The sequence below is a fragment of the Lissotriton vulgaris genome, chromosome 8 (genome assembly GCF_964263255.1).
Source record: "Lissotriton vulgaris chromosome 8, aLisVul1.2, whole genome shotgun sequence".
Taxonomy (NCBI): domain Eukaryota; kingdom Metazoa; phylum Chordata; class Amphibia; order Caudata; family Salamandridae; genus Lissotriton; species Lissotriton vulgaris.
This window is the reverse complement of record NC_141696.1, coordinates 585,528,461-585,543,937: the sequence shown is the minus strand read 5'-3', so window position 1 is coordinate 585,543,937 and position 15,477 is coordinate 585,528,461. Positions and strand designations below refer to the sequence as shown.

Below are 15,477 nucleotides of genomic sequence, written 5' to 3'. Positions count from 1 at the left end.
CTGGTGGTTGTGGAGATTTTTCCAAACTCTGCGCTCCAAGCGGGACACAGAGTTGCAAAACTCTGCGAACTCCGCCAGCAGAGCGGCCTTTTCTGCCCGCCCCTAGTTGGTATGCCACCTACCTATAAGCAATAGCTTTGGCCTGGTTCTTAGCTCTTTACCTTGGCTTCCAGTTTGAAAATTGGCATTTTCAAGCTTCCCTACTTTTTTCACAAGGCCCTAAATGGGGTTTCGCCCAGCATATTTTTGCTCCAGTATCAGTTTGTACCACCCAGCTAGGTATTTGACATCTTCTGATTGCTCCCCGCAGAATTCGGACCACACAAAATGGCGGTCTCTGTTTCTCATTTCTTGCGCCTCACTATTGGAACAAGTAAGCCATTCACAGACAATCTTGTAGCTTCTTTCTGCTCTTTAAAAAGCTTATCAAAACCCAGCTTTTTAACCTTACCTCCTTGTGAGTGTCCTTTTGAGTTCTACCTCCTCTCATAAGCTTTTAGCGCAGTGATTCACTCTAAGGAATGAGCCATGTCTTCGCTATACCAAATATTTGTAACATAACCTAACAAAACATAACATTGATGGAGCAAAAAGAGACTTTCTTGACATAATACATAACGTTTGCCCATTTCTAAATGCGGCGGGCAGACTGAGGGTTTGGTGGGCATGGTATTCCCTCACAATTACGGGGGAAAACCTTGCTTGACAAACTCTAAATTAGGCACTACGTGCTATAGAGAAAACATAGGTTTTCAAGAAACCCCACAAAATGTCAAATTAAATCATGAGCAATTTTCACATCCTCTCAACTTTATGAAATGTAATATGAGACTGGCAGAATATTGTTCGCACTTTCAATTTTGTACCAGCATTTTCTGCCAAGCTTAGTTACACTGCAATTGACATCTTACAGAAAAGTAACACGCGGTAGACTATATTTTTAGTACAGTGTGGGCTTCAATATTTTCCTTTCAAAAACATATTTTGATGGAACTGGACTTCTGTAAAAAAAATACGTCTCTAGTCACACTAATTGTTCATTTTAAGACAGTATTGAAGTTCTGGCACATGTGTATTTCACACAGCCATTAAGACGTTGCCAATTCTTCCACTCCAGGATCTCACCCAAAAGATGAGTGGTTTGCTATGCAAAGAGCAAAATGGCCTCTCTGACATAAGAAAGGCTATGCATTTTCATTTCATTTCCTTTTATTTCTATGTTCAGTTTATACTTTACAAACCATAAAAGGTCATGATAAAAACAGCAGAGTATACATAGTACAATTTAAATGTGGGTTGTCCACACAAGGGAAAAAATGGATAAAAGTGAAAAATACATCATAAATTTGATACAAGGACTTACAGTACAACTATAAAAATCTCTAAAAGTATCCCACAATTCTATAGCAGACATCGACTTCCGTGCTCGCACTGCGACTTTCAGAAACGGCCCAAAATGGTTAATGGTATCCTCATTATTTAGTTGCAATAATATGTTATAAGATTTTTTAAAGTCTCTGATATGTAATTTCCTAATTACAGGTAGCAAGATATTTTTGATGTAGATTGAGTAAAAATCACAAAAAAATAAGAAATGTAACGTAGACAGACCAGATTTCCGTTACATGAGCAAGGTCAAGTATCTAGGTTAGCTTGGAAGCCTAATGGGAAGTTTGATAGAAATTTTATAGTGCCTTCAATAAAACGGAAAAGCAAGCTGCGTTCCCAGTAGTTCATAGAGCAGGACCAATAGCTTTGTGTTGTCGGCATTCCATCCCTGATTTCTACTCAAGTAGGTTATATCCCTGGGTTTTTCTGATTCCCTCTTCAATCTCTCTACCTGCACAAGTTTGAGCCAGCAAGACTGCAGTTGTTTCTTATTGATGGTGAAAGGGCAGCTGGGTTCTCGAATAACTGGATGTAGCCTATCTTTTGCAAGCAAGATTCGATGTACTTTAACCATGGGATTTTTCTACCTTCATCACACGCTAGGCAGTCATTTATATGTCTTTTGTGAGTGCTCCCTCTGTATTTTGCCAGATTGCGTGCTAAAAAAGCAACAGGCGGGCACTAATGTAGTTCTCAACATAAGAGACACCTAGTTCACTATGGCAAATAGAGCTGGCACTAGAGATCAGCAAAATCTGTGTTCCTCGAGTTGAATTTGATGACAGTTCTAAATTCCCCAGACTTCAGCCCGGTAAGTAGCGATCGGAAGGCACTGAAGTCTATATATCTTAATTAGGGGGACTAAGGCACTACCTTTCCTAGGGCGAGGTAAGCTGATTAACGAGCCTACTGCTCTTGAGTTAGTTGCCACTATTTGCTATATGGGTCTTCCTGGAGCCACTATCACTGAAGGTCCTATCTAAGTAGGAAAAAATGCTTGTGCTAAGTAGGTTATTGTCACCTACTTTCCAGGATGAAGTATAATGTTTTTTAGGGCTGCAAGACATAATAAAAGACTTACTGACATTTGTTTGGAGATTTAATGATTCCATGGATTTAACAAAGCCATTCACTAAGAATTAGAGTGCCTTAGGAGTATGGGCCATTAACATGGCATCATCGGGATACAACAGTGCAGGTAAGGGAGAGCTCTGAACCCTGGGAGCATCAGTGGTGGTGGTAGTTAAAAATGAATGAAGGTCATTAATGTACAAAATAAATGAAAGTGGAGCTAAAATACAGCCTTGTCTCACGCTTCTCACAATGTTAACATCTTCTGAGACTTCACCATTAGTGTTAATTCTTATTCTTACTTTCATGCCTCTACATAAGTATACTATGAAGTGCACAAGTGCTTCATCCAGACCCAGGGAGATTAAAATGGACCACAGCTTTGAGCGGATAACAATATCAAATGCTGGTGATAGATCCATAAAAGCCAGGTGCACAGGGGAATTTGTTGCTATAGTGTACTTACCTATAATTGAGTTGAGATTGCAGCACTGCTCTATGGTCCCTACTTTAGGTCTGAAACCATACGGGCTGGGGTGAAGTGCTGACTTCTCTTTTGCCCTTTCATTTATGCAGTTGTATAAGACCTTGTCTAGAATATTACTGGTGGTTTCAGTTAATGAGATAGGTCTATAACAGCTTGGCTGTGAGTGGTCCCCTTTTTAAAAATAGGCACTATAATGGATGTCGACCATAATGCAGGGATATGAACAGTGGCAAGGCTGTAACAACATTCAGTAATAGCAGCATTGAAAATTTTGGTTATGTTTCAAAAAGTTAATGGATACCCCGTCAAGGCTGGGAGCCTTGCCCACGACACTCTACTGTAATGCCTCCTCTACCTCTTCCAAAGTCATTTGAATTGAACTATAGTCAGGGTCTGGCAGAATGACAATGCTAGCAGTGACCTGTGCAAATATTTTTGGAAAAATTGGTCTCCCAGTCCTGACTTGAGATATCACAATCGATCTTTGGAACTGTACAATTGGGCTGTTTCACCTTTTAACTGAAGCCCAGAAAAGGTTACTGTTCCTACTATTAGCTGCTAGGGTGAGTGATTCCCATTGTTGGGTCACTAATTCTGCTTTCCTGAGACTCAATGCCTATTTATATTGCTTGCAGGCTTTAATCAGGGCAGCTGAGTTCTTTGGGGTGGCCTTAAGGGTGCATCGCAAATGGCGATTAGCAAGAAAGCAATCCCGGTTGAACTATTTTGGTCTTCAGAGGGATTCATGTATTGGCACCTTGAGCTCATATTTAATTTAGTCACAAAGTTGGACAGAAATAACAGCTGCGGGATTGGTTATATCAGCCTCAGTAAGGCAAGCCTGTACTAGGGGAAGGTTTTCAGTAATTACTTTCTGGAATAAACGCTCAGGTGCTATGGATCTCCATTTCAACCTTAAACCATCCGAAGAGGGAACGAGATGGCAAGACCAGTCTCCTTATTGTACTTTGGCTTAGGGGCGAGTACAAGCAGTGTTTTCATGGGGTTGTGATCATTATAACTAGAGAGGACCACATTGCCGTATAGCAAAGAGTCCGTAAGTTCAGAGGATATAAATGTATAATCAATAGTAGAGTTCTGGCCTCGTCCTTTAAAAGTATAGGGGATATTGGTCCCATTATATGCGGTGTCCATGATGTTAACAAAGACATGGGCAGCCTGCAAGAAGGCCAGCTCACGTCCTCTTGCATTAAGGTTATTGGCAGTGACTGTGCCCTTCATAGAGTTAAAATGGGAGTTTCTTGAATAGGGGTCATAAGAAGGTACCGAACAGTCTTACATTAAAATCTCCCCCTATACATAAGCCCATAAGTTGACGCTGTCTACAATGATATTTTGAAGGGAAGAGATATACTCAGAAAAGGAGATAAAGTATAAAGTTAATATTGGGCACGCTTGTGAAATCATTGTTATAAAACAATGTTAAATATAGTGCCCGGCCTTTTTTATATCTTATCGCTAGGAGGTTTAAGTTTATCTACCTTTAAAGCCTATGCACATCCCCCTGCTTTGTTGTTAACCCAGGTCGCCAAACCCCCTATCACATGACCAGACTTTGATGGAGAGGCTGGGTTGTGAAAGCAAACAAAGCCATTTATATGTACTTCTTTTATACGGACCGGGTATCTTAAAACATCAGGATATCATACTGAGTGATAAAAGAAAGCCACTCAGGGCATGTAGATTTAGAATTTAAGGCAGCTATATTCCAACAATTTTTTTTTAATGTTATCTTTAGGGCTCTCAGTTGCACAAGGTCCTGGTGTAATCTGGGGGGGTGGAATCTGAGACTAGAACTATGATGGCTGGGTTACACTCATTTAGAGGTGTAGGTTCCAGTCAATCCAATCCGTCCAGACCCTCCAATGCAGCAAATCTATTTTTTAATGGAGGATGGGAAAGTGAGAAGGGGGGCCTCGCCATCATGAGCTTGTAAAAGAAACCAAGTGGAAGTCAACAGTTGTTAATGGCGAGAGTCTGGCTGTCTTCCAGTTGACTTAATAGGTTGCGGGCGAATGTAGGCCTGACGCCTACGGATAAAGTAGCGCTATACAAATTCTCCCTCAACTCAACTCAAAGGTTAATCACAATGCAGTTATCTGCAATAATTTTCTGGCATCGCCTGACCCAGATCACCCTCCGAACCATTAATATGTCATTAATATCAGTGGATCTAAGGCCTCTATGTTTAATTAACCAGTCTGCGCTTTTATTTCCCAGGTCCTCCCAAGATCCTCTTTGCCTATCCCTTAGTGGTGGTGCTCCTGCCAAGACCGCTTGCTGCCGGTGGGATGTCCAAAATGTCTGTAGAGCCCTTAGCCACTTGAGGTGCTGTCACACATGTTGTTGTGTTGCTGCCCATGGGGACAGTATGTTTTGATCTACAGGTGGTGCGATGTGAGTTAGTTTTAGGAAACTTCTCCTGGTGATTGATAGCGAGTGAACCGCTTTCACTTCCTGAATATTGTCCACATAGTCTGTGCGATCAGGTAGATCGCTGATGGTTGGTTAAAACGGCATCACCTTGAGCTATGTTGCAGGGTCTATGCGGTACTGTGTTACTGGATAAAGGTGGAGCTTGAGGTGTTGTGCTAAAGTGACAGTCCAAACAATATTTATCGGGAGTTACCCTTTCTAGCAGGAAAAGGATTGGGTCAGCAATCTAATAAAAACAAAGTTCCTTCTCCTGAGTTCAATGAGACATTAATGGTATTGAGATCCCAAAGGGGACGAATACATCAATGTCGGGGATTTAGATGTTGCAATGGTTACCAAATTTACAAATAAGTATATATAAGGCCTAACAGTACCATGGAAAGCATGAAACAGTAATTAAAAAAACTTGAAACAATCATTAAAAAAGCTTTTTCATTTATTTAAGAAGATTTAAAATTAGATTATACCATATTTTTGCACTTAAAATAATACATAAATTTCAGAAATTTCCAAAGCATACAGTTTTATGTTAAAAATTGCCAACCTAGTTAGCAATTTTTAACATAAAACTGTATGCTTTGGAAATTTCTGAAATTTATGTATTATTTTAAGTGCAAAAATATGTTATAATCTAATTTTAAATCTTCTTAAATAAATGAAAAAGCTTTTTTAATGATTGTTTCAAGTTTTTTTAATTACTGTTTCATGCTTTCCATGGTACTGTTAGGCCTTATATATACTTATTTGTAAATTTGGTAACCATTGCAACATCTAAATCCCCGACATTGATGTATTCGTCCCCTTTGGGTGCTAAAGTGACAGTCATAACTTCTGGTGGCATAACTTGGTTGAGCAGAGCAGTTTGTAGAATCATATTTCCTCTTAAGTGTGACCAATCTTTCCAGTAGTGGTTTTAATTCAGTATCCATGATAATACTGAGTCTATTGCGTCGGGTGTCGCAAAAAAAAGAGTCCACTCAGGGAGTGACTCAGATAGCGTTACTATTTATGTTCCTGCTGGGTGGTAATTGTTGAGCTGCTTGTTGTGAGGCTAATTGTAATGGAGCTTGTAAAGAGTGTGAGACTTTGCCCAACGGAGTGGGTTGGGCCCATATTAGTAATTGGTTACTACCAGACGCTTTTCTATGAAGAAGGCTTTTTCCACTTGCTTCCTACTTGTTTGTTGGTTGCCCTTTTCCTCTTAACTGCTGTTTTTTCCAATGTGTTTTCCAGCAGTAGTACGTCTAGTTGTAAATTTTTCTGACCAGGTAACACGGGCCTTCTTCCTGAACTTTTAATGGTGTTTGTGCTCTCATTAATGGGAGGTTGGGAAGACTAAGTATTAGGCATTAATGATCCTCCCTAACTGAGGCAACAGTAATTACATTAGTACCAGCACCCCGAGGAATTTTCAGAGGGCAACAGTTGGAGAAATAGCAAATATTCGAGGGACAAACACCTCTCTGTAAGTTCAATTTCATTTGTAACGATGCCCACTGTCTCGAGCATAGAGTCAAGTGGCACCAAAGGGCGCGTGCGACCCCCCTCCCTCAGACCTCCCTCAGGTCTCTTCTTCGACATGGCAAAGGATGAATGCAGGTCTCACCTGCTTCCAGACGTATCTGTGACTTTCGAAAGGAAGAATCAAGAGAGGGGGGCCCTGCCCTGCCTTGACCGGCTGCGGTCAGGCACAGACAGGCCCGCTCTTGGCCTGGTCTTTGCCCAAGCACATGCATGGGCACGTCTCATTCTTTGGGAGCCTTGCTGGGCTTAAAATCAGCACCTCCTGGTGTGATGCGGTCATGGGCGGATTCCAGCTATGAATTTGAATGAGGCTTGTGGTACATCCCCACCTCAGAAATGTTTCCAGGGCTAAACAAGAAGGCTATAGGCTATGCATACTGAAGAAATGGAGTGGTGTGGCTCACTGGTTAGAGGCAGCAGACCCGGGAGCAGAAGTTGGCCTGGACCAGGGTTCAATTCCCGACGCGACAGGGTCGTGGACTTGGGTCAGCGGACTCGATAATTGTCGCTTCGGTGCCTACTCTAATCAGGGGTCCCACTCGGCAACTCTGGGCATTAGCTTGCCTAATCTCCACAACGGCCCCATCAACGCCGGGGATGCCTGGCTCCACCTTGAGGACTCCCAGCAGGGACTATCCCACAGGGAAAGCCAGGACAGGTTCCCCAGTGTTATACAGCGCCAGGAAACCTACGGGTAGCAGTGCGCTTTACAAGCTCAAACATTAATTAATTAATACTGCTCACACGGTGGGGCAATGGTGCACATAGTGGAGAATCCGAATTGGGAGATGTCACACATGGTGGAGTTGCACACCCATTTTTTCCCTGCTAAATAATTTTTTGTTATTAAATAGGGTGATTGAGGGAGGCAGACTATTAAGGAGAATTCTGAAAGGACGCCAGGTATATCTTGTTAATGGGGTTGTACTGAAAATGGTGGAGGTGGGTGGCAAGAGTTATGTATTTTTTTGTTTTAATCATTTATAAACAAAGGGAGGGCTTCCCAAAAAAACATTAAGACAGGGTGTCACTGTTGTCTAGAAAGTCACTTGAGGTGACACATTTTCACTATTTTTCATGTTTGTCTGTTAACATGCTAATGCAAATCACATATAATCATTGTTTACATATATTCAAGCATGAATTTATGTTTAGGTTCACCATAATTCATGCTCTAATTAAGTTTGCAATTAAAACTCATAAATCAGAACATAGGGGCCAATATCAAGATGCTAGCAGGACCCGCAGACAATGGCAGAAGATCACCCCACAGAACTTTCAAGCCTTTCTGAAAGTCCATTGGAAGAAATTCCCTGATAGTCTAGAAGAAGCGCTTATAAACCATAATTTAGCACTAACCCAAACTATAGACCATCTTGCTCCAACAAAATGTTCTCCCATTTACCCAAAACGCCAGCAAGCCATCTGGTACACACCCCACTTACTCTCATTGAAAAAACTTTGTAGAAAACATGAGAGGAGATTGCGTCTTTCCCACAAGGAAAGTGACAAAAAACAATTTTTAGCATCTATGTCGAACTATCATAATAGTATCAAGCTTGCACGAAGGAATCATATTTCCACCCAACTCTCTCTGGCTGGTAATGCGCCGAAGGTCTTATATAACACTCTCCAGCAATTTATTAACCCTAAGGCTTGCGAAAACGCGGAAGCCCCCACACAATTACTTTACAACCAAATTGCATTACATTTTTTACAAAAAATTGAATCAATATATGACAGTATTGTCTCTTCGAGTAACCCTCCTCAACCATCTGTGTCAGCGGATGTACTAGGACAGATTGCCTCCACGCCACTTGAAAATTTTCCCCCACTTTCCATCACATATGTAGAGATTTGAATGCACCATGTGAAGTCTGGTTCTCCTAGTGACATAATTCCAGCCAGAATAGTTAACACTCTTATCCCTCAACTTGCACCATTGTTTAAACATCTTTTGAACCTATCATTGAAGGAAGGTTATGTTCCATTGAAGTGGAAAGCAGCACAGATAATGCCCATTCGAAAGAATACGAATGCCCCTCTGACCGACCTGACCAATATTCGTCCCAACTCACTCCTGCCCTTTCCGAGTAAAGTATTAGAGAGACATGTCATAAAACACCTCTCTAGCTTTGTCTAGTCTTCAGGCAGCCTAGATCCATCTCAGTCAGGCTTTAGGCCCAAATATAGCACCGAATCAGCCCTGCTAGAGGTCACAGATAACATCAGAATTACCCTAGTCAAGGGCCATTCTATGATGCTGGTGCTATTGGACCTATCCGCCGCATTCAACACTGTCTCCCATCAAATACTGCTCGGAAGGCAGAAGGAAGTGGGATTAAGGGATTCTGCCTTTCGTTGGTTGGCAAGTTTCCTTTCTGGTCGGACTCAGTCGGTTACTCTAGGCGCGTATCGTTCTGCACCCATGGGACTTACCAAGGGTGTTCCACAGGGCTCCTGTTTTAGCCCCACCCTATTTAACATCTATGCGGCTCCCTTGGCTAATGTTCTAAGAAAACATGGGGTTTTTCCAATATCGTATGCAGACGATACGCAGCTGCTCTTCCCCTTCGATGTACTTACTCCTACCATCCAGGAGACCTTCTCTCGGGGCATGAATGCCATTTCACAATGGATGAGGAGTAATTTCCTCCAATGTAATGTTGGTAAAACCGAGCTTTTACTTTTTGGAGAGGCCCCAGTCTTATGGTCCCCAAATTGGTGGCCCGTCAATCTTGGAAAGCCCCCTGTCCCCAAATCTTCTGTTAAAAACCTGGGAGTTCGATTAGACCAAGCTCCTTCTTTTAAAGAGCATGTTGATCAGACAGTGGATGTATGCTTTTACACCTTGGGCCTACTCCGACGAGTCTTTCCTTTACTTCCTGACTCTGTCCGAAAGACTCTGACCCAGGTATTTATATTGAGCCGCTTAGACTATTGTAATGGTCTGCTGCTCTCTGCCACTGAAGCATCAATTAACAGATTACAAGTGGTGCAAAATACGGGGGCACGTCTGGTCTTAAATATGCATCCCAGATCAGCCTCCCGCCCTCTTCTCCTAAAACTGCATTGGCTCCCAATACGTCAACGAGTAAAGTTCAAGGTTTGTTGTACCATTCACAAAGCACTATACAATCTTGGCCCCAGTTATCTGTCCGAAAAGTTTATTCCCTATCATCCATCGAGAACCTTGCGCTCCAGCACCAAATATCTGCTAACAGTTCCCAGAATCAGGAGGTTGAGATTGGGGGGTAAATCTCTTTCATACCTTGGACCCAAGCATTGGAAGGACCTTCCAATTCCATTAAGGGAACTTTCGAACCATCTTGTTTTTAGAAAATTACTTAAAACCACTCTCTTCTGTCTCTAAATAACCAACATTCTCCCTCTGAATAATATGCACTCACATAAACGCAGAGATACTACTCCGAGTCGATTCTGGCGCTATACAAACCCACAAATAAATAAATTCATGATTTAGCATTAATAGTTATAGTGTGATCTTGTTAGGTTAGCTAAGGTTACTGTAGGCCTTGTTTTGAAAGGCTCGATGTTAAATGAAATGTTGTGCATATTCTTTACCTCATTTCAGAAGCCAAGTTTCATCAGTGTGCTCTTTAAAACTGTATTCTTATTGTTAAATTATGTGTGAAGGCCATTGAATGTGTCTTTCAGTGAGCTGAGCAATAAATCTTAACATCACAAGAGAGGATTGGGAGATTACCAATCCAGTATACACTCTTTTCAAACTAACCGAAATCAAATCACAGTATAATGTTCAGAGGAGATTCAGCCCCAGAGAAATGTTCCCAAGGTGAAGGCAGGTACCCGGAGGAGCGTGTGCCTTTGAGAACACTTGCCCTCACTCACCTGAAGATGACATGCTTCATCATTGGGCTGTGCACCTCACCAGGCCGGCACTGCAATGAATGGCAGGCCCCACAAGTGGGATCTTTGTTGGCAATCTTTTAATAAATGTACTCACCTATGGTTTAGACCTGAGCTTATTAGCGGGAAACAACTTTTACTATGCACTACCATTACAACGAAACTTTTACAACGCAACATCCATTACAATGCATGCATTTACAACGCAACTATTACAACGCATGACACTACAATGCACACCACTACAACGCATGCCATTACAACGCAGTCATTACAACGCATACCATTACAACGCATAGCATTACAACACATAGTACCCTTACACTATCCAACACTTACCCTCCTGACATTCTTGAGAGCCCAGACCTACAGTTAATCTCTCGAGCAAGCACGTTGTTTCTTTATCTGATTGAAACCTTCGTTTGGCTCTGCCTTAGAGGCTATATCTACTGGCACCTGCTGCCTAAAACGTCCCCAACTCCACTTCTGTAACCTTAGCTTAACATTAGGAAGGTTCCCTTCAGGGTAGCTTCAGGGTAGCTGAATCTTTAAGATTTTCCTGCCATAATCCATAAATAACGTGGCTTTCCAGCTGCTGTTATGACTTGCTCAGATTATATTGATTTATGCTGAAACCAGATGATTATTGATTAAAACTAATTTGATTGATTTTGTTTGATTCGAGTGTGTAATTTGCTAATCTGCTAATAAACCTTTATGGTTTGCTAATCTTATACTCTCTTCCATTCTTGTTGAAAAAAACGTGCTACATTGCTATTGATGTGCAGTTGAACTGCCTATAGTAAAGCCTCAATTTGCGTCAAAGAGTCATCCGCTCGAATACAGCTGGAATTTGAAGTTTGCTTTATCGCTTGGATGGACAACAGCTTCTATACTGACAGCTTAGGTTTACAGTTCTGTATGTCCACTGGTTAACTTCTTCCTAAAATGTTTTATTTTTGCAGATAAGGGAATTGAGGTGTATGCAGATTAAATAATTTAACTAAAAGCACCTAGTTGGTCAGATGAAAGAAGTGGGATTTACAATCAGGAGTCTGTAAGCCCCTATGTGATTAAATCTTTCTGTTTTTGAATACGGGCTGTTCTGAAACATCAACATGTGTGGAAAGATTAATTTATTCTTAAGAAAGCACTGCACTTTCTTTAATGTTAGCATATTAAATGGAGTCTGACACCTTGTTGTGGGCAGCTTGTAAGCACCGCCAAAAGGCACATGTTTTCTGTTTGAACATTCAAACTCTTCCTGATATTGTCTAAGAGTGCAAATTGTTTTCTACTTTAAATAAAACTTTTTTATATCTGTATAAAAGCAATCACTCGTCAATTAATTTTGAGAAAGAAAAGCAGACGATTGCTTCCGCTTTTAATTTTTTTTTTCTTTGGATTAAGACACGATGTGATCAAACAACTTATTTTATAAGCCTTACCATTTTATCTCCATGTAATTTTAATGAATCACATACTGAGCATCACTATAATTATAGAATTGATTTTAACGAGCCTGAGGAACATTTAAAAAATATCCAATGAATTCTTATGTTTCCTCTCTGTGACATATGCAAATCTGTTGTTATTCTAATTTGTCCATCCTTCTCCTAGCTCATATTGTTAAAATCTGCATAGTGTTCTCATGGCTAATTGATTTTTATTTGCCTTTCACAGTAAAGCTTTCTGGACTGAAAACATATATTGACCCACACACCTATGAGGATCCGAACCAGGCTGTGCATGAGTTTGCAAAGGAACTAGATTCTACTTCGGTGTCAATTGACAAAGTTGTCGGAGCAGGTAATTGCAAAGACAAAGGGTTTTTGTGATTTATGAAGAGTTAATTGAATCGTGTTTCATTGCCATTTGACAATTATGGAGTTCTGGGGTGATTGGGATGACTTTTTATGGTGTGTTCTCTTAATATTGATTCACTGCTTGGACCCGCAATCAACACTGTGTAAGGTTGATACTGCTAGTCTTCTCTCAAAAACTATTATCAAATACTAACAGTATCAATGACAACACCAATAATATCAATAACCATAACAACATAACAATATCAACAAGATAACAAGAAAAAACAAGACTACTAGTCCTTCTATTACTTCTACTTCTCACACTACTACCACTACTAATACTAATGATTCATTGATATATTTTTCTTGTTTTTGAGCTGTGTATGTTATATTCAGTTTGGCCGACCTCACTCTGGAATTGATTCCTATTTTGCTGCTTTCTCATTGGCAGGCTCTAGCATGAGCATAATTCTGTTATTACATTTTGACATTTCTAGAAACATTTGAAGGTTTGTTTGCAAATACTGCATTTACTTTCATGGTTGATCCAGCTCCACTCAGAAAATATACTTCTAAGAAACATTTCTAAAGCAGAAGTCTTTAGGCAATGCGTTGCTCTTTCCTTAACATGTTTGAGATGGGTTGTTGTATTCCGTTACAAACCCAAAGTTGTTCAATGTATACGCTGCGGCGGCCTTTCCCGCTGTGTGCGGCAATTTTTAAAAAGCAGTGTTACATGACGAGCTCAGATCGTCATCCGCACACGACCACCGTGGCTGATGACGAGCTGAGCTCGTCATCCGCAGCGAAGAGGTTTACAGTGAAGGTGGACTGCAATTCATAAGTCTTGCACAAATTATACATATTTCAATCACAGTGTCATGAAGTCAGCATCATGGACTAGTGTGTTAGTAACAGAATCTCTATCTGGTAGCCAATGTCCACACGCTTTCTTTTTTTCTCTCTCTTTGTTCAGCTAAAATGTCTCCAAGTAGCTTGTGAGCTACCAGTAGTTCCCAAGCTACCTGTGAATATCTCTCCTCAAGTCAGCCCTGTTCATCCCAGCCTACTAACATAGAAGCTTTTGCTTGGTTGAATTATTATGTGTATACAAAAGAATTAAAGGCTTGTTCTTAATATGAAAATGTGTCTATTTTCAATACTCGTAAGATGATGCTTGGCAAAAAATAGTTGCTTTTTCAAAATGTTTCTAAAGCTATTTTTGAGTGGGGGAGGTTTAGTGCTCTTATAGTTACCTGAGTGCCAGGGGGATTGCAGCGATGGATTTTATGTGTTACCCATGTACAGTAATTTCAAATTCTCAAAGGAATTATTTAACAGTAGTGCTGGAAACCCTGCCTCACAACAGAAACCAATGAATTATTAAATCTACAATAATAAAAGGAATAGAGATTTTGTAATCATGTTATGCTTATAATTATTATGATTCTGTCCTATTGTCAGCCCTGTGTTGTCTAATATTGTTTGACCCCTTGTGGGCAGTAGATATATTCCTTATATAGGCAGGTGTTTTTCTTGAGTAGTAGTTCACACACTGATGTGATCACTGCTGACAATCTTGGATGGGGAGGGGTCACTATTACCTCACTAATATTAGTACCGCTCGATGATTTCCATTGAACATAAGTAACTCTTATTGCAGAAGGGGTTGGAGACCTGCAAGCTAAATTTAGTAAATGCCAAGGCATATTCAAAACCAAGTTTCTTGTACCAGGGTACAACTGAGGGAACTTTCCTGTACAGATTCACAGCCCGTTGTTGGGTATGTTGCTTGCTGAATTGTTTTCAGTCAAAATGAAGTTCATCAAAATACTGTTCAGTAATTATTTTAAAGTGATATTAGTTCTACAGAAGATCATTATTTTTGTTTGAATCTTTTACTGAACAAGGCTTTTGAAGCAATGTGTTGACAGTCCAATATGCATGGTTGGTTATGACAGGCATCAATAGGCAGAGAATGCATGGAACTATGCAATAAATGAGTTTCGGTGACATGGTAAAACTGGGAGAGTGGGAAGATTTTATGATGTCAGTGATGGTTAGTGACTTTGAAACTAAATAGCTGACAATTTTTGTTTTCTCTGAAAATTCAAGGAACATGAAAAACTCAATTTCAGTACACACAACCTGGTAGAAAATACTTTGTGACCTACGGTTAGTAATCAAGGTATTTGGGGAAATTAGGGGAAGCTCGTACGAAAACAATTTCACAGACTTGAACATTCCTAATTCAGATGTTCAGGCAGCCGCGGTCGGTAGTGGGATGACCTACAGGGCGGTGACGTGGGGAGGGGGAGGGGAAGGATGGGGGGTAGTAATGTATGGATTACGGAGTTTTACAGGTAAGTAAACAAATAAATAAATACAACGAATTTTGTTGTGGGCACTGCATCGCATTTGGTGATGCAGTGCACACAACGAAAATCGTTTTATTTATATATATGTTAACTTACCTATTAAACTCCGTAATCCATATATTACTACCCCCCACCCTGCCCCTCTCTCTCCCCACGTCACTGCCCTGCAGGTCATCCCACTACCGACTGCGGCTGTCTTCAGGAAAACAGCAGATAGTGGTGAGTATTAAAGCTGACAAGAAGGCAGGTTTTTAGGTCAACTTCCAGTATAGGAAGGCACATTATTGAGCCAGTTGCAATAAACTTTCCAAAAATAGTTAGGATTAATTTTTCACAGCACACTGTCAAACAGACCAATTGTTAACAAAATATATAGAATGGGCTTTAGGTCGATCCTTTTTAATCCATGCCCTTCTATGGCCAACATCTTTCAGCCATTTGCTACAGACTTTGTCAATCAAGTCTTGCCTCA

The 15,477-nt window shown here is 40.7% G+C and overlaps 1 protein-coding gene across 3 annotated transcripts in view; it reads left to right on the top strand.

The window, feature by feature from the left end:
- Window positions 1-15,477, top strand: part of EPHA3 (EPH receptor A3) — an 861,555-nt gene that overhangs the window by 542,005 nt on the left and 304,073 nt on the right. For all 3 annotated transcript variants that reach the window (XM_086934429.1, XM_086934428.1, XM_086934427.1), the window contains exon 10: window positions 12,503-12,628. In XM_086934429.1, coding sequence (XP_086790555.1) covers window positions 12,503-12,628 — 126 coding nt within the window. The remainder of the gene's footprint in view (window positions 1-12,502; window positions 12,629-15,477) is intronic.